The sequence below is a fragment of the Meleagris gallopavo genome, chromosome 6, assembly GCF_905368555.1.
Source record: "Meleagris gallopavo chromosome 6, MGAL_WU_HG_1.1, whole genome shotgun sequence".
In the NCBI taxonomy this organism is placed as follows: Eukaryota; Metazoa; Chordata; class Aves; order Galliformes; family Phasianidae; genus Meleagris; species Meleagris gallopavo.
The window spans coordinates 10,526,740-10,547,362 of NC_139409.1; the positions used below are offsets into that span (position 1 = coordinate 10,526,740).

The window sequence follows — 20,623 nt, forward strand, 5'->3', positions numbered from 1 at the left end:
GATAAGACATCTGGTTTGCGAAAGAACAGTAGCTGGCAGATTGATGGGCAAATCTTCTCATCACTTTAGCTGGTTTAACTCAGCTACCTCCTATTCACTATGTATATGTTCAAGAACTTGGAACCTCAGCTGTCATTGCACATGTATGAGAATCATAGAAGTGAATCAAAGCCCCATTGAGAGCTGCAGATAAGTCACAAGCTAGATTATTTTGGATTTAAATTTTGAGATAATATTTTTTTCCTGGTGTAAAGTATGATTTTTCTGGGGGGGAGAAGGGGGGGGGAAAGAGGGCAGAATTTTGCAGTCGCTCAAACACACAGTGGAACAATGACAGGGAAGAAACACAGATGTGCAGCATTGCTCTGTTAAGAAAACACAGAATAATAGAATCGGTTAGGTTGGAAGGGACCAATAAGATCATCTACTCCCAACAATAACAATGTAAAATTCTTAAAGTCTCATGGTGGATTTTCAGCATTGGCAGGTGAGGGGCAGAAGAGGCAGCTGAAGAAGCAAGTTGGACTGCAGATGCCTAAGGGAATTAATCTATTTCTGTCTTTGCTGTGCTTGCATTTCTTTGTTTTGTCTGAATTAGAAGAGATCAGCGTGGCAGGAATTTATGTCTATGCTCCACATTTCCCAGCGGTTCAGGAAGCCTCTTGTGTAACCAGCGCCTATTAGGACAGAGTAGAGGATATGGTGCCTTTTTTGACATCTTGCACTGAATCTCCCTTGCTCAGCAGGGAAAGTGGTTGTCAGGCTGAGAGCATGCCTGAGGGCCAGGCTGAGGAACACCATCTCCCATGAGCCATGATGAACCAGGCACAAATGTCAATGGTCACAAGTCCAGCTGATAAGAACATGTAAAATTTTTGACACTTCCTTGGACAAACTCAAATCTGTAAATTGAGCACTGTTGGACAACCAGTATCATAAGATCACTGTCTTTTCCTGTTTTCAGTAAGGGAGAAATGAGGAAAGGGCATATTCTGGCCTCCAAAAGCCACTGATGACAGTAATGGGAACAGGAACAGAGACATGCAAGGGTAGAATATTCTTTGGAGTTGAACATAGTCCTGTATTCTACAAAATATTCAAAAATATGGGTGAAATTTGCCTTTCCCTACTATTAATGAGTTAGCTATCTGATATCCTAATAAAATGAAGCATGCAAAAAGAATGTTGTCTGAGTAGTTACTCCTTATTCTGTGAAGAAATTAACCCTCTCTAATATTTAAAACTCTAAGCTGTTTGAGTTTCATATTACTCTCTTCCTTTTAAATAGATTTGGACACAAACCAAGCTGAAACTACTAAATGAAAAGTAAGAGCTTTGAAAACATGGCTTGAAAAGTGTCCTTGAAAATATGGCTCACGGAAGATCAGAGGGAGAGGATGGATATGAAACAAGTTTCAAGGCAGCTGGTTCTGACCACAGCTCAACAAGAATAACATTCTTTTTGATATGGTCACCATCGCTTTGACTGGCAAAAACAGCCAGATGGGCCAACTGAAGCAGTGACCAAAGAGTCACTACATGAGATGTTGCAGAACAGAGCCAGAACAAGAAAAGGTGCTTCTGGATTTAATGCTCCAGCTTCAGCCCAGCTGAAGTCATAGGAAACACATCTGTTAGTGTCATTGGAAGCTGGGTTGTGACATAAGTGAGTAACGCAAACTCAGGTTGTGTGTCATGGGCTGTATGAATACTCATGAAAGCAATTAGTAAGGAAGTCAGCAAAAATCAGTGTTAAGGCTTCTCTCTCAATTAATATCCTGAATGCTGACATTAAAGGTGTCTGACTAATTTTTTAGTTGTATAACACATAACAAACTCAAAAATAATGACAAAGTTAGTTCAATTACGCCTTTTCACTAACAGAAATCTACAAAAAGGAAAAAAAAAGCTATAAAAAGAATAACTGAAGAATCTGTCATGTACTGAACAATTTGGGACATGGGTGGATGGAACAATCCATCTTCATGGAACATGATCTTGAAGCCAGGGAACTAGGAAATATCTCAAAGAGATTGTGTTTCTTGCAGTGCAGTTTTAGAATATGGTGAAGCATCTGTTAACGAATGCATGGTATTGGCCTGCTAAGCCACCCAGCAAAGTTCACTGGGGTCAGCAAAGCAGACAATAGGATGCAAATACAGACTCCTCTATGTATTCGACTGTTAGATTTGCAAGGGGAAGGACAGGCAAGCTGGTCAAGACAAACTGCTTTTTTACCAGAACTAATTAAGCCAGGAGACAGCATGGATTTATCATAAACCTCACCCATATTTCAGAGGAGCACTGGGTGGATGGAACTGACAGGTTGGCCACTGCACTCTGTGAAGATGACTGCTATTATTCAATTGTGTTAGTATCCCACTTGCACATGGAGTTTATAAACCAGAATTAGGAAAGAGGTAAATAATTATCATGTATTTAAAATTTCTCACATTTCTCATATTTCATTTTTGGAAACAAAGGAAAAAACTTCTGTGTCAGCAGATAAAATTCCTGGATCCCACAGGCAATCATGTCACAGAAAGGATTCAGACCCTATGCAACACCATCTTGTTAATGAATATCTTTACTAATGTTAATTGGAATAGCTACTACCTATTTGCATTTACACACTACTTAAAGATCTTAAAGTATTCTTTCATATAATATGCCCATTTTTTATTACAGGAATATTGGATTTAAATGACTTGCCTAGGGTTTCACAGCAAGCCAGCAGCAGAATAATTCTTAGAGCTCCTAGTGCTTTGCAATAAATCCTGGACATTAACAACTCCCTTCAGAAAGGAAGCTTTGTGGTGGTAGATCACCTCCTGGTGCTGGTGGATCAAACGTTTTATGAGAGTAGAAACAAACCAAGAAATTACATGAGCCCATGTAATGCTTCTCAGTGTCTGTAAATCCTGGCTTCCTTTGAACCTAGAAAATTGTCAGAAGTCTGTGCAATACTAAGATAGCCTTTGGCATAGGACCAACTATGAAATTTTTATGTGCTAAGTATGTACCTCAGGTCTGTATTTTCTGTATGAATATAACTGTAATCTCTACATTTATCCCAGGAAAACTTCAGTGCTTTCACTATTCCCTGTATTATAGAAGCGTATTTTGAAAAAGAAAAAAAAAAAAAGCAAAACAAAAAGTAAGCCTATACTAAACAAAAATTTTTAACTTTGCTAGAGGCAGAAATTCTATTCTAGAATTGCAAAATTTGCTCTAGCAAAGACACGTGTCCTATCATTGCTCCTTCCTCTGGATGGTGCTGTCCTCAGCAAAAATTAACTGTAAAAGGAAAACATGGGATATCCCTTTTTTATGCACTTCTATCTGTCAAGAAAGAGCCAGCATTACAAAATGACTTGCTTTTTCTGCGTGTATCAATGTTATCATTCTCTAGCAAATGGAAACATCGACATTTCACCCTGCTTTCTGCCCTCTCATCTATGCCTCGCATGGAAAGGGCCAGCAAATTCTGCCCAATGATTTTGGGATACGATTTTTAAGCTTTTGCTTTTGTCAGATAGCTGTTTCTATGAGAAAATAGCTATTTCATTGCATAGCTTTTGCTATAATGTCAGAGGAGCCATCTGATAGAACAATAACAGCTATAGCAATACTGATTGCACTAATTGAATGAGCTCTTCCAACGTGGTGGTGGCTACACAGGAGCTCTCACCTGTGGCAAATGGTGACATTTACTCCTGCTGGGAATGTGGCTGGGCAGCCGAATGTTAAAGAGAGCCTGCAGCGCGGCCTGTGCTGCTTGGCCCTTAGCCAGCTTCTTGCTGCGTCCTGAGCCTTCAAATGTTCTCCCGTCTACTCGCACCGCCATCACAAAACTCTTGATGTGCTGCTTCTCCACGGTCTCCGACAGGCAGACGTACCGCAGGCCCGAGCGCAGCTCATTTAGCAGCACCACTGGGTTCTTCTCACTCTCCGCTTTGCATGCCATCTTGTGTCTGTTCTGCTTACTGTGGCCCATTAAGTCTAACGTGTGGCAGAGTAAGCGCCCATGTCGATAAGCGGTGGAAAGCAACTCGTTATTAACTGGGTTATAGACCGAAAAGTCCTCACTGTGTGTGGATGGTTCGAACTCCTTGAACAGAGTATCTGGGAAGTCTGCCTGATCAGAAGTGAAGTCCGTGGATGGGTTAATGCAGTTCCCCATGGCAAAGTGAGCTTGGCAGGCATTGGGGAACTGAACGAATGACTTAAGAGCTAGCTCTGCAGCGCGCATTTTGGCTTTCTTTTTTGTGGGTCCTGTGCCTTCAAACGTAAGTCCATTTACTTCCACAGCAACAGCAAAGACTGGAGCGTGCACTGGGCCTGTCTGGGAAACCATTTTGTATTGTAAACCAGGTTTAAGTTCATGTAGCTGGACCAGAGCATTCTTTGGTGTCACTGACCATGAGACTTTCTTCCAGATGAGCTGGAGTTTGCAGAAATGGCCATTATTTCCATCCTCTAAGGGCCTTTTTCTCTTACTGCTAGGTGTTCCCCCTCTTGGCCTCTCATTGGATGATATTGGATGATCCTCCAGGTTGCCAATGTTTCGATTTTCCTTTACTTCTGCACTGCTGGTACCTGTCAGTAAAGAAAGAACAAACCTCACATTACAGTTGTCATTAGAGCAGCTGACATCATGTTTGGGGCTGGCAAAATAGCCAAAAAAGAAAAAAGAGGTTAATGATAGATATCTTTGCTTTTCCTGTTTGTTTTTGTTTTCATTTTCCTCCTCAAATAGTGCTTTAGTTGTTATAGCATAGATTCTCTGCATATCCTGAATGATTACTTGTCCCTAAATCCTACTTCTATTAGTCAATAGCCTCCTGTTTTAAAAAGATTATGTCATTCAAAGATGAAGTGTAAGTGATGCCTTGTGACTTAAATAAAAAGCTGTATTCACGCTGGATAATTACTAGTAGAAAGTGAATAGTTTGCAAAGCTCCCTGAGGCTGAGATTTTTTTCCATAATCCATGTGGGTGAATGCTTATGAACACATTATTAGAAATCAGAAATGATTCACAAATGATTCACAAATGGAAAAATGGGCAAATGCATTGAATAATTTATTTCTATCAATACGTTGACCGGTTGTACTCAACCCATAGGCTCTTTTGTTGCTAACATCACAAATCCAGCCTAAGAAATTATCAGACATACCTTTCTTGCATTTGAAACCATAATTTAGTCTGGGCTCAGATTTTGGTTTCATAAGTGAAAGTCTTTCATCAAGTTCAATTGCAGATACTCTTAGCTCCCACATCAGCAACAAATAATTTTGAAAAAAAATATAGGTAAATTTGAATCAGACTATGAGAAGCCAGAGCATCATGACAGGAGTGATTACTGATTTACCGATGTAAAGCATGATCTACATCAAGAAAAACGATGGGAGAGAGAGACTGCCAGGAAGCACTACTGTGATGGGGGAAGGGAATGAAACGACCGCGATAGCTATGGAGGGAGCACTCTGCTGCTGTTGAGCCAGTGAATCACACTTTGCTCCCAACTACACTTGTTCAGTGCCTGTGCTGCAAGGCAGAGCTCTTTGCTACAGCAGATGTATGACTTGAGAATAGAGATTCATTTCACTGATGTCCCAAATGACACAAAAAATGTGCTAATACCTAAATAATCATCCTATAACATTTCTGTAGCTTCTGATGATTTTGTTTAAATGTACTGCATCTCGGATGCAGCCCCCAGCCCTGCTGTGACTTGCTTGTGGCAGATACTAAAGTGGGGAAGTAAACAAGACCTTAATCAGCCCTTGAAGCAGCCCATCCCTGGAGCGATGCACCTGATCCCTTTCAGAGCAGAGCATTGTCTGCCTGCCTGCTGCATTCCAGCCAGCAGTGCTCGTGGAACCCTTTCCATGTTTAGTTACTGTCAGACATGATTTTGCCACCTTTGCAGGCTGTGTTAGTCCCAAGCACAGAGAAGGTCTATGTGGTCTTAGAGAGAGGGCAGAGAATCATCTTCCCAATTGCTACAGGGCCATAGCCGTGTTAGCTTCTACCCTTCTGTGCAAACTGGCTGCAAGGAGTTGACTGGTGAGCAGTCGGCTGTGCCTCCAGGAGCTTCAGCTGGAGCAGTATGTCTGCTGCAGCCCAGTCCTGGGTTGTGCTGACATCATGGGAGCATGCAGAGAATTATATGAAACCAAGCATCCTAATTAAAAACCTCCTTTAATATCCTGATGAGCTGCACTTGCATCAAAATACTTTTTCTCATCAGAATTGTAATGCTGCTCTCATGTGAGTTGTTTCAAAAAGAGCATCTCACCGCTTGGATCTGAGTAAAAATTCTGGTGTGACTGCACATGGGGCATCCCATCTGTATGGCGAAGGCTTTTGGTTCCCTCTCATGGAACACACCAAGCTTCCAGACTGCATATGTTTCACTGACGTTATTTGCTGAGCTCTGCACGTGTGTGAGGTGCTTTGCTGAGGCAGAATACGGACTGACAAATTAAGGTCTTCAGTGACTACAGAGACTAGTTAATTTTTACTTTGTAAAGCTAAGGGGAGAGAATGAAGACAGGTGAGGAAGGAAAGAAAAAGAAATACATAATAGAAAAAGAAAAGCTTCATTACTTGGCATTCAGCTGTATAAAACATGACATCTTTAAACCAGCTTAACTGGAAATAAGACATTTAAAAGGTCAGGTTAAGTAAGACACAAGGATAACGTGGTCTTTTCATGTTGAGTTCACAACTCTATTTATGGAAGCTCTGATGTGAGGGGAAGGAGGCCAAGTTTAACTTTGCTCTGTTTGTCTTGGCAGTGACTTTGGCCAGCCATTTTCCACAGGGACTTTCTCACGTTTTCATTCCATTCAAAATAGATTTTTACTTTTTTTTTTTTACTTTTTTTTTTTTTGTCTCAGACACACTTTTATTTTGTTTCGTTTGTTTTAAGGAAGCAGATTTGCTTCTATATTTCAAACCTCCTCTCTCCTCTTACCCAGAAGGTTTTATAGACCCAGATATGGTACATTACGATATAGTCAGAAAGTGTGGAAAGAAAGATAGTACATGCTTCACACTGTATTCAGGGTTAAAAGAATTTGTATTGATTATGCACCACAGAATAGGAAAGCTCAAGGGTTATTTGTATTAGTAATTTGGATAGTATCTTTTGCAGCTATTTTTTTTTCCTTTCGTAGTCAGAGTACCATAAAACATTGTGCCTTAATTACTCTCACTAACACTTGATTAACAAAACATATGGGATATAAAATAAACATTACTTAAATTTGGTCCATGAAATTGTCTAGCGCAGTGTTTGGCCACCAGAATTCTCTCTGATGTAGTGAAAAAAAATGCAGTGATTCAAGTTTAAAACTTGACATCAAGCACGACAAATAGATGGACACGAAGGTGGGTGTGCGTGAAAGTGACATGTCTGTATTTATGATCTGCTTTTGCCTAGTCACAGTGGCAGAAATCCATGCAAGTGTCCTTACAGCCACTTGGATATCTAGAGGACCCTACCCTGAATGACCGGGATGTAGCTGACTTCTTCATAGACTTCAGTGCAAGCTGCAGCAGGCCAGAAGTCATCATGTCATGGAAAGCAGAGGCAGCTTCAAAAAGCCTGATGGACTTGTGTGATATCTGACAGCAGCCGGACAATGTGAAATTACTTTATACTTTCAGGTATCTTTGAAATAGGAGGTCTTTGAAATGTGCCTTTTATGAGACCTCTGTGTAGTAGACATGAGATTATTTCTCTAATGGTGGCACATGTACTTCTATTGTGAAAATCAGACAAAGCAGGCAAATGATACCAAACTACATAAGATAAATACTGTAAGCAGCTGTAATAGAACAATCACAAGCAATTTTAGAAATGAAGAGCACTAAAAGGAAAGGGGTAAGTCAGAGGATGCACACAGCAAAGATGCAAAACTGTGGATCATTTTCAACCCTGTTAGCTCTTATCTCCTGTAATATCTTTGCTCTTGAGTTCCCCAAAACACATTCTCTACATTTGGAAGAAATGATAATCAAATATGTCTCTCCTATGATGAAAGGTTGGAGAATAATAAAATTGTAAGGGGTCAGAGTTAAGAAAAAAGAGAGAGAAAACTATTACAATTTTTTTTTTTTGCAACAATTTCTAGTCTATAGTGTAATATTTCTAAAAAAAAATATTATGAACTGTCATATCTGCTCAGGTAACTTTATTCATTGATTTCTGCAGTATCACAAACAAGAGGAAACATTGCAGACTTGTACTGGCTTCAGTAATTGAATGGGAGAGAAGAAAGCAGTTAGTGAAATACATTTATTTATTCACTGTTCCTCAATCTTCTGACTGTTCTTTCATGATTTTTTTTTTTCCTTTTCGTCATTATGCACAGTAGAGTTAACCTAGAAAGTCTGCATCATCAAGAGCTTTTCAGAACTATAATGCATCACTAATAATGACACTGCCTATGTCTCTGGGTCATAAGGGCTCTGCAGAACTACCCATCCGATACTCCACGCTACATTTGAAGAGATAATATTGTTCCTGTTGAAGGTTATTCTGCTGCCTAGCCAACTTCCAGGGAGGATGGGGAAGGAGAGGTGGTAGATGACATCTTCACTCTGGCTGGCGTCTTTCAGATTGAGTCACAAGGAGCAGTACATTACTGAGAAGCTGTGATATTGAAAGAAAGACTTTGCAGTTTCTATAGTGTAGCAAAATTCTTGATTCAACTGATTTCTCTGATGCAGGAAGTTATTACTATTATGAATGTTCAGCATCCACAAGGTTGCTACCAATGCATTTTCCACAATAAGGAAAAAAAAAATAAGGTAGGACTTAATTTTCATTTTCCATGTTCTGCATTTTAATATCTAGCTCCTGTTTGACCTGCTTACATACAGTATGTTTTTGCTGTTCATCTACATTACATTAACTGTGGAGGTTAAACGGACTGACCTCCGTAATTCCTGACATTCTTGAAATTAAAAATGTTTAAATCAGAAGCAATAGGTATGAACCTGTGAGCCAGAGCCTCAGTACCTTTGTGCAAGGTCAGCTACTACATCAAAAGCAATGTAGGGCTGTTTCTTCGTTCAAGCAGATGACATTTTCCTACACTTATTGAATTCATAATAGAAGGTTGGGGACTTTTAGGCTGGGGATTTCTAGGTCTGTATTCTTGATTTTAGAACAGTAAACTTGTAGCTAACAGCAGGATTCACTCCTTCCTCTCTAACATGCAAGCACACATATTCTGTAAAATCCCCATGAAAGAAGTCAGCATGGTAAGCCTACTTAAGAGAAACCAACCCTGATCTCCCTGTTGCAGCTGTAGCCCTCCCCAACAGCCCATAGGGCTCACGTTGCTTAAAACAATATTGCTAGGATTTACTGGTGTGCAACAGCAATCTGTGAAGGGAAACATTACCAATGCACAAAAGTACAGGATTTTGTTTAGTTAAACTGGGGACTGAAAAATTTTGGAAGTGATTGCTATTGCCTTTGGCTGTTCCAGAATGAAGATACTGAACTTTGCCCAAAGTATTATCTGAAGTAACTGAAACACACACACCTCTAGCACAGCTCTTAACAATGTGGGAAGTTACATGACCTGACTGAGCTTATGCTCATGCTCTCATGCACTCTATCCAAGTTAACAAATGAGTATGTGCAGCCAACAATTTGGGCAGCTCTGCACAGGAATACATGGAAGTACTTGTCTGCCTGAATCAGGACTGATGTTTAGCTTAGCTTTAAGCGTGGGAGAGATTCAAATGGAAGCAGTAGATACAGCTTTCAAAGTAAAACCAGGGGGTCTGATTCTCCTTTGTCTGCTGGTGTGAGATAGCTTGGGGCTTTTGTTGCTGGAGGTGTTTCTCACTGCATTTTTAGAGACATGGAGCTTGCTGTATCTCAAATGTGCCATCAAAAGCTTTGGGGCCTTATGATGCCTAAAGAGGGATTTGACCAACAGCTCAAAACTAAACAAGCTTCAAAACACTGAATCTTAGGCTGGGAGTCACCGCACATGAATTTTGCTGATTCTGAGATCCATATGCTGGGGACCATCAGCAGCAACAGCTCTCCACAGGCCCTGAGAAGAGGTATGTGCACCACATCTATTCATTTGGCACTGCAGCACAATGAGATCCACAGGAGTCATATGCTCCTGCTAGAGGCAGAGCCCAAATTTGTGAATATCTGTGTCAGGTCTGCATTGTGTGGCACAGTGTGGATGAAACAATTCAAGATCAGGGCAGGCAGAGGTCTGTAGCATCATGAAAGAAAAGCAGGCAGTGAACAGGGAATGATTATTTACTGTTTCAATCAGTCCAAGCCCTGGAGACAGGAGATTTGAAGCAACAAAAGGGTGTACTTTTTATAACACAAAAAAATCACTGAACTGCTGCTCCTTGCTGCTGTTGAGACCAGAGGTATAAGCAGGCTCTGGAGAGGACTAGACAGGTCTGTTGGTGAACAAGAAATATGATGATTCAGGTGCAAAGTCTAGCGGAGTAAATTCCTTGCTGAGCACTAAAAAGATAAACTGAGGGGACAATCCCCATTTAGAGCATCCCTTTTCTCAGTGCATCACTAACAGCCAGTGTTGAAGACAGAGTGCAGAGCTACATATCCTATTGTAACCCTGTTACAATTTTTAAACCCTTAGCTGCCAAACAGTAGGAATATATAGGGTGTTACTTTTCTCTCATGGTCAGTGTAAAGACTGCACTGGAGACTGACTATAGCCTACCCAAAAATGCCATTCCAAAATTGCCTAGAGTCTTCAGTACATTTTTCCAGCATTAGTTTATGGGTCATAAACCACATTAGTACTGTCTATATGCTAATAAACACCAGTTGAAAATGCACTTGCAGTTAACCTGGTATGGCTTCCCTATTAAAGCAGATCTAAAGGAATGTGAAACAGAACTTGAATCCATTTCAGCTAGTGGGACTTTGCATACTGATTACTGATACAGCGCAGTAAGGGCACAGATGCTCTCAAAGAATGCACAGTTAGCAAGGATAACCCAACCACTGCTCTACTTTGCTGGCATTCTCCCACACTTTTGTTAAATTGTTAACACAAAATAAGTTTCTGTTTCTTCAGAGCAGATCACTGAAATGTCTAATTAGTACAGGAGTAGCTGAGTGCTACAGAAATTAATGGGATCTATGCCATTATACAAGAAGTGAATGTTTGATCCAAGAGAGGCCTAGGCACAATTTTCTTGAAAACAGTGAAATTTGCTATTTTTTCAGAAAATATCAAATGCTGTCCATGTGAGCTATTTTATAACCAGCACAGGCACAAAACAGTCTTAGCATTACAGCAGCAATAAGAAAATGGTGTTACAGTGTTTGGCTTGTACAAACTTCCTACATTACCTAAAAATAACTAAGCAGCACTTTTGGGAAACATTACGCAGGAGGTGCCTGCAGAAGCTCATCATGTGCATAATATGTTTCCAGCGTGCACTTCTCATATCTCTTCCTAAAAATGTAGCCTCCCTGGGACCAGTTCTGAAGGATTTTCAAGATTTTTTCATCTTTCCTAAGATATGCAAAAAACTGCCATTCCCTCTGCAGCAGTACAGAGTGATCCTCAGCAGCAGAAAGCTGAGGGCTTTGCTCCTTCAAAAGCTATTCCCCTTTGTGCTGCATCATGATCAGACCGTGGCAGATTAGCAACAACAGGGAAAAAAAAAAAAAAACATTCCTCCCACCCACTGCCTTTAATAGGGCAACATACCAGTGTGTGTCTGGCTGGGAAAGGAATCCATCTGGTAGGTGATACTAAACTCAGAGAGTTGTTCATTTGATTCAGAAAGCTTCTACCCGCTTTATTTATTTATTTTTGAATGATTCGAGTTATGTTTCAATAAGCAGGGCTGGATAACACATGCTAATTGCTTCTGGATGATAAATGAAGGGCTCATTGAGGGCTGTCCAGCCCTAACAGCACATTCTTGGGCTGGCAGGTGTTTTTAAGACTTCACATCTCCTCCCAGCTAAGTGCTTCCACCTAGCTCCACAGGCACCAGGAATGTCAGTGCTATTTTTTGGGTGTAAGTGCCCCAGAGTTAATTTTGTATCCACAGTGCCCTGTGGCTAATTTTGTGGTTACATCTACGTAACAAACCCCATCATTCTGTCATCTCCTTCTCAAATTAATTTGGTTTCTTTCTTTTTTTTTTTTTTTTTTCTTTCTCCAGGTGGATAGAGAAAAGAATCTTGTAAAACCTGCAGCATTTACTTTTGCAAAAGTACTTTGTAATTGTAGAAGAATAAACTGGGGGGAAAGACATAGTACAAGCATAGTTTTGGCTTTTGTAGACTGGGTCAGCAAGCAAACAAAATAAGGCAATGGAAGGAAAGGGGAGGTGAAGGAAGGGAAGGGAAGTAGCTCCACAATCCTGTGACCCTGAGTATAAACATCTCCATTTTGTAAGTCTTGTATCTGTGACACACCACTTACATTTCACCATCCCTGCCCAGGGAAAAGTGGGAAGGTTGGCTGAGGTTAACGTCTCCCTTACTGGAGAGCAGAGAATATATCTGCACTCAGCATCAGAGATCTTTGCATTTTACATGAGGACTGGACTTAGGGCCTGTCACTGTTTGGAAATCTTTCTTTCCACAACTACCCCAACACTACAGAGCTTTTATTTCTGGACTTCATTTATCTATAAAAAAAGAGGCTTCTTACTTAAATTGTCTTCATCCTCCATGGTGCTTGAACCAGGACTCAGATACTTGAAGGGTGCTATAAAGGTTGACAGTATGCTTACTTTTTCTAGAAGAAAACAAAATAAAAGACATAAATTCAGCATTTTGTCAATGTACCCTGATCTGCTCCACACTTTTACTCAGGTGAAAACATCTTGGTAAGTCCATTTCCTTTCTGTTTTACCCAAATCCACCAAAATCCATGGAATTATAATGCATTCATTACAGTTGGCAATGGAAATCCCAAATACAGACCTCTACTGACTTTTGTATATAATCATAGAGGAGTCATTAAGGTTGGAAAAACCACTAAGATCATTGAGTCCAACTATCAACCCATGCCTGACTGCTCTAGACCATGTCCCTTCCTGCCACATCTACCCTTTTCATGAACTCCTCCAGGGATGGTGACTTCACCACCTTCCTGGGCAGCCTATTCGAATACTTCACCACTCTTTCTGAGAAGAAATTTTTCCTAATCTCCAACTTGAATCTCCCCGGTGCAACTTAAAGCCATAAACTCTTGTCCAGTCACTGGCTGTCTGGGAAAAGAGGCTGATCCCCACTTTTTAGGTGATGCTTCTGGTTGTGCTTCCTAGCAATGTAGCCTGAGCGCTGCCTTCCTGCAGACCAGACCCTGGGTGGGAAGGAGCTGGGGATGTGGGAGGTGTGAATAAGGGCTGGGAAACGGGCAGGAAAGTGGGATCTGAAGGTAGGCAGCTCTGAGAGTCAGGAACTCCTCTGCTGAGTGAGACCATGAGCTCACCCACTCGTTTCCCTTGACTGACAGAGTTTGAACCAGAGAGAATGGACACGAGATGGCACAAGAGACCACAATGGATTCTAATTCTTCTAGAAATTGTTCATCTGGTGTTTGGAAAACTTCTTATGGTGTGACACAGTAAACTATTGTCCAAACTACAAGAATCTTGTTTGAAATCCTTATTCACGTTCAAGTATATATATATTTTTTTAATCTGCATTTTTTGTTTATGCTGATGATAGTAGATGGCACAGAGGTGTACTTCCCCTGCCATGGCCAATATCTATCTGCTTAAAAAGTCTTAGTGAGGGGAAGAGGATATGAATTGAGCAATGCTGGGCTTTCACCTTATGGCAAAAGCATAAAAACCAATTTAAGGATGTCTTCTGTCAAGTCATGCAGGACAAATTATTTGCATTGGAAACTTTCTTTGTCATTGAGAAAGTGTTTCTCTGAATTTCCTTGAATTACCTGGCTAATATGTTCTTTTCTCAGGCAGCCACTGATCTGGAAGGCTTTCTGGCTGAAGAGCTCTTAAACATTTTCTATTTCACTGCTACATCCGTTAGCTTTTCAGCTTGGTTATTCCTACATTTGCAATTAATCCTTGCTCTTGTTAAAGACTGTTATCAGAATCCATCAAAAAATTACTGCAGATGTTTGCCCTTAGCTAGGAAATATTACAACTCTATTATGAGAAAGCACAGAAAAAGCTGACTGTTCTTTGTTAAGTAAATACAATAAGCAGAATAAAAGATTGCCTGAAGAAAACCTTTTTCTGTCCAGAAACCTTTCAGCCCAGACTAATATATAATTAGAGCACAAATTAGCCTCCTTGAATTGCAATTTCATTAAGAGATTGTAATGATGTCATGAACCGAAAGAATGAAGCTATTTATGAATGCTTTAGCCAAAGATTTTCCTAAGTGAATACTTTGACATTTTTTGCTAAGGCTTTGCTCCCTGAGAAATGCAGTATCTCTGTAAGATGCTGTCTCTGTGCACGTTAGACTGTTGAATTGTGATCAGGATTAAGGCTGTTATTCTCTCCATAACTTCTTAACCAGTTTCTGTCATTGAAATGAGAAGAACATATGTAATCTTTGATAAGAAGAACACTTCAGATAGACTTAGGACCAGAGCAGTCCCCAACTTCAGCATCAGCAATGACTGTCTGGATATCAAGATGCAGTGAACTGAAGTGTATTCCTCCTGCGCCTGACTGCTTGTGGATGTCAGACATTCAGGATTGACTCTCAAGACACTGGATGGCACACACAAACTTAAAGCTCCTTCACTGAGAAAATACTCTCATTTCTCATAGAGAGATAATCCATTAAGCAATGAGAACAGGAGCTTCTTGATGAAGTTGCTAATACCTACCAAAATCATCAATAAAAAGTGAAACTGTTATGTTTTATCATAGAATCATAGAATGGCTTGTGTTGGAAGGGACCTTTATGATCATCTACCTCCAACTGTGGAGCTGCCATGTGCATGGTTGCCACCCACAAGATCAGGCTTCCCAAAGCTCCACACAGCCTGGCATCCAGCACCTCTAGAGATGGGGCATCCACTACTCTGGGCAGCCTGTTCCAGGACATCACCACCTTCTGAGCAAAAACGTCTAATCTAAATATCCCCTCTTTTAGTTTAATACTGTTTTATACCATACTATTATTGGATATCTTTCACACCAGCCATGCAGTAGACCAGTTTTACAGTATGACTATAAACCCTATCAAATTATTTTCCCTTTTGCTTTGGGGGGCCTTTTAGCCACCTTAAGCTTTTGTTGTTTCTGCTTAGTACCTGTCCCCAAAGACTTTGTGCCTTCACTTTCTGTGGTGGAGATCTCGGATAGCAAAATTTACTGCGCTCCTAGAGCAGCAATAGATGGGTTTATGTCAACCAAACTCAGGGAGGCTCTAATAACAAGATATCTTTCAATCAATACAGACAATAAAAATTAGAAATTAATATTTCAATCCATTGGTTGAAGAATGGAAGATTTAGTGTGCGTCTGGAAGGAGGAGGAGGAGGAGAAAAAACTCAGTATGCGCACACCAAAGGTGAATGATGGAGCCTGTGGAGATGAGGAAGATAGATGACAGAATAATTAGAAGTAGAGTTTACAGGAAATTAATCTGGCTAGATATATATCTACCACAATGATGGTGTACTTCCATCTTTTGCATGTTACTGCCTATTACCATATATGCACTATAGGACACTGCTTTAGCTTTATTGTCAATGGTGAAATTTGGTGTTATCTTTGTTTAACATTTTAGAACAATATTAACTAAATTGTGTATTCACCCTTTACAGTTTGTATATATTTTAATGTGCATCACTATTAGTCTTTGCCAATTTGATGAAATATTATGAATAAAATTAAAGGATATCTTTCTTTGGATACAAAAATGTCACACAGTTCCTCAGATAAATACCTTTAAATTTAGACTCCTTTTTTTCTTTTTTCCTTATTCTCCTCCTATGATTATTTTTTTTTTTCCCAAAAGGAAGCAAAACAAAATTTAAAGGCCCAAATTTAAAGGTCCAAATTTCAAGCTGTAATTTTTATTTATAACTGTAAACGTTCTTTGTATTTGTCAAAGGAAGTTTTCAAAGGTCAGGAGAGAGGTAAACAAGACATTTCAAACACTCTTTTCTCCAGAAAGACAGAATATATAACTCTACATTTATGAGAAGCTATACAAGGAGACATTACTGATTGCATTACAATTGTACCAAAGCCTCCAACGGCAGGAAGGAGCTATTTCCTGAAGGCCTACAAAGGCACAAATAATTCTGTATTTACAATGGAAATTGAGAGACAAAAAGCAGGTAGTGTTGGGATTTACTTCTAGCCATGCTGGGATGCTAACACAGGACAGTAACGCCATATATTGTAGCATATGATAAAAACATCCTTGAAGTGATGTCAACTGGAACTCAAAATCAAAATCACCATTACTCCACATGAGAAGCCCATTATAGGAAGAAACATCACTCTCCACTGTTTTGGGGCAGAAAAGGATTTTCAAGCTTCTTCAGTATGTATTTTCCAACAGTGGTAAATACTTAAAACATTAAAATAAACACAGTTTTGACAGTAGCTATGTCATGTAATCATATAAACAAATTAAAAATAAAACATCAGCCAATATTTTTTGGACAAGAGAAAACAATTTTGTCTGAATGGTTCAGCAAAGCTTGGCATACAAAGCAGCCAAGTTTCCACTAAAATCTGCTCTTACTGTAAAGCAGCTCCTGCCCTGTGGTTGCAGTTAGAAGACTGGTCATAGGTTCTCTAAATACACATTTGTTGTACAGACAAGAATACACAAATACAGCTATAAACAGCTTTTGTACCTTTCGTACCTATTAGCGTTTACAGTGCATCAGACAATACAACCTGATCATCACACATACTGAGGTTCTTTCACTCTCAATCACATGAATAAAAGCAATGGGAATGGCAGGAGTTCAACACTTTTAAAAATCAGTCCGTATACATGTTGGACAAATTGTTTGGCTTTAAGAAGAGCAGACCGACTGGGGTCATAACAGCAGTCTTCCAAGTCATAAAAAGCTGCTTCACAGAAGAATGGAATGGACTGCATTCCATGTGCCTTAACACAACTAGAAGTAATGGACTTAAATTGCACCAAGGAGAATTCACTTTAGACATTAAAAACCTTTGTAACAGTAAGAACAGTAGAGCAGTGGAATAGGCGGTCTAGTGGGGTTGTTGAGGAGCTGTTATTGCAGAAGGGCTGAAGGAAGATGGTTGGCACCTGCTGGGTGTTGTCCTTGGGCTGATATCATCATTACAGTCTCTCCTATCCCTTTGGTCCCCAGTGGAAAGACTTGTCCTGGCTTTCTGAAAAAGCAAGTTTTAGTTCAAATTTGGAAAAGTGAGTAGTATGTGTTAATATTAGCTAATCACTGAGCAGAAGTGTGTGGCATGCTCTTTTGCTTGGCAGCTAATGAGCACTATTAATAATTGTGTTTTAAAATGCAACTTCTGAACACGAGAAGGATATGACAGATGGCTACCAGTTGTTTGCCAGATCAGTGTTAGCAATGTTTTACTGAATTAGTTTAATTCTCATATTTTAATTGATTACCATAAGCTTCTTTATTTGTCAGAGGTTTCTTTAATAGTGCTATTCTAAAAACACAATGTGGACATTATAAACCAGTCCTAAATAATTCATTTGGTTTTTATGGAGTATGAAATTACCAAGGACAGGTCAACTCTGATGTAATAATGCAGAACTTATTGGAAAAAGCTCATTTGATTTCTCTAAAGTGGCATTTGCAGCAATTCAAACAGTTGCACTTTTACAGACACGTTAGCCTTGCTTTATTTTGAAAGGACAGAAATAGGGAGGGAAGAGAGCCTGCACATCAGGAGATGGTTCTCTGCCTTCTTTCTGATATCCTAGGCAGTTGGGCTGACGGTGATTGACAGCAAATGGGATTTCTTTACAGAGAAGAAGAATGTGATAAATTCTGTGGGAAAAATAACGACGTCTTTAAACCACAGCACTGACTGAGAGAGGTTCACAGCCTCCTAAATTATGGCTTGTACAGCCACCATGCTGCATCATTTAGTTTAAGCAGCCAGTTTCCAGATAGGGATTTACTTTCTTGATGTCAAAACCAACCTGTACAGATGAATTTGAGAAACAGCCATTGAGACAGGAATTGCTGAGTGTGAAGAGCTGTAACATCATTGTCCAAGAGCTTTTGGCTGAACAGACAAGTGGGAAGGCTCTTTGTGATGCAAATGACCACAATGGTGCCAGAGTGGCTGGGATGACCATCTCAGTCCATCTCCTCTATCTGTGGTGAAATTTTAAATGTAGATGCTTTACATACTTTCAATTGGTTCATGTTTCTTAAGAGACATGGCAGCAAACTTGGCATGGTAGTGTCAGTTTTGGCATGACCGTGTTATGGGTGCAGGAGTTCATTTTGGTGCCTTACGTTGCACTAGATGAATTCAGGCCTGCATACATCTGCAAGAGGCTCGTAGCATGTGCCAATTCCTCCTTGGCTTGTTTTTTGTTCTTATTCCTACAGAAGTGAGGTCTGGCTGGCATCTTGGGCCCTTGAGAGCCATGAGGTAAAGCAGCTGCAGCTGCTTCCAACTGAGCAGCCCAAGGGTAAAAAAAAAAAAGAAGAAAAGCCTGCGTACTGGAGGATAGAAATGGGTTAAATAGTGTGGGACTGTTCCCATCTGCAGCTATGCTGCTTGGGGTCCCTGAGAGTGTGGCCTCAGAGGTGGACAGTTACTAATGATCTGCTTTTTATAATTGGTTTTCAATCCAAGGCATTTGCTGCGATATCCCACAATAGCCCACGTGGGAACAGGAAGGAAAGCTTTTCTTCAAGGCAGCAGAAGAATGTGCTGAGAGAAAAATCTTCTGGCCGAATGGGATTTTTGTCTGGAACACTTTTCTTAAAACAGGGAGGCAAGGAAATATTCAAATTAAGGAGTCTAATTTTTTAAAAGAAAAAAGAGGTATTAAACATTATGCCTTTTGTTTTCTGCTTCATCAGGGAACTGAAATGAAGATGTGAGAAGCCAGAACACTTTTTTTTTTTTCCTTTTTTTTTCTTTTTTTTTTCTTTTTTTTTTTCCCTGCCTGAAAATCAAAGGGAAGGGAAAAACAGGGAACATTGGGACAGTCAGTGTTTCAGGGTAAGGCTGGTGGCTGCAGGAGGCTGGTTGCTCTTTGAGTTAAAAGAGAGAGGTGTGAACCCAGAGCCATGGAGGCTTCCTCTGAAGTAGAGCAACAAGCTGCTTAGTATGATACAGCACCCACACACAGAAACACCTGCACCTGTGCCTCCCCTGGAAGCCAATCATGACCTGCCAAGAGCAGGGATCTGTCCTAAATAGATTTACTTCCTGCCTTTATTATTAATTTATCTAGTTCTTGGATCAGGAAATCTCCCTCTGCTCTATCAGTATCCAAAATGGGATCCTCATTCAAAATAAGAGCTATGAAACACCAGTATATTAAATTATATCGATGCAGGGCGTTACCGTATTTTGCAGAACACCAATTGTGAAGCATCTGAGCTCAGAGTGTTGGTAACAGAACAAATCCTCCTATCTCCGTGCTTCCTACTCTAACTGCTTATTGACCTAGGATTTCTGTCCTTCAAAAGCTTTGGTGGAAGCTATGAGAGATTCTTCGCTGGTGATGACTCAGCCCCTAACACAGTTCATGTCCCATGCTCTGGCCACTCAGTTCCACACATTCAAGCAGTGCCTCTGCATACGGCCTTTCTCACTTATTCTGAGGTCAAAATAATTTCTGTCTATCACTTTGGAAACAGAAAGAGCCATCAACAAATCTGGAACTGTGATTTGTATGGATCCATAGAATACAGCTTGTGATATAGGATCTATGCTCTGGCACATGTTTAATTGATCACAATATGGGCCTTAGCCAGTATTTGCAGCATTTAGGGCATTATTTCTTTGCACAGTAGCTTGTCTTGCAGCTCTCTGTCCTGCTTTCCCAGGATGAAAATGATAGGCTTTAGGTGCAGTTTCACCACATAAATGTAAATAAGCATTTGAGCAGACAAATCTCAGTGACTATACTTTAGCATTCCCTAACAGCCTACTCCCAATTCCTTTACAATGGAAGACCATTTGCAGAATGAAACACTTTGTGTGGTGATATATTAGTTTCTTATTACTTCTTGTAAAGAGCATAGTAAGTAAAAACACAAGGTGGTTGATGGATTTTATATAAGAAAGGCAGTGTGTACGTGTTGTTCTCTATTAGATTCCCCAAAAAACAATCTGAAATCTCATTCAGCCTTACAAAGTTAGATCTAAAATTGTTTAATTTTGTTTCAGGAGTGTTCTTCTCTCTTGATGCCTTGCTTGAGGATACACAGAGATAAAAACTCTTGAGTTATTATCAGTTTAGGTGAATCTCTGTCTGTGTGTGGAATGTACTACATTAGGTATTTTCTAAGTAATCTGACTGTGGCTTGAAGATGGAAGTTCAAAAATCACATCTTCCCAAGTTTCTTATGCTGTCTGACCATTCATTTTGGAAATATTTTTATTTTGCCCTCCATAAGCTGCATCA

At 40.0% G+C, this 20,623-nt stretch overlaps 1 protein-coding gene across 1 annotated transcript in view; it reads right to left on the reverse strand.

Annotated features, from left to right (window-relative positions):
- ADARB2 (adenosine deaminase RNA specific B2 (inactive)) overlaps positions 1 to 20,623 on the reverse strand; it is a 293,113-nt gene that overhangs the window by 89,165 nt on the left and 183,325 nt on the right. The window contains exons 2-3 of the mRNA XM_010712416.4: positions 12,711 to 12,797; positions 3,692 to 4,599 (exon numbers count right to left, since the gene is read on the reverse strand). Coding sequence (XP_010710718.2) covers positions 3,692 to 4,599; positions 12,711 to 12,797 — 995 coding nt within the window. The remainder of the gene's footprint in view (positions 1 to 3,691; positions 4,600 to 12,710; positions 12,798 to 20,623) is intronic.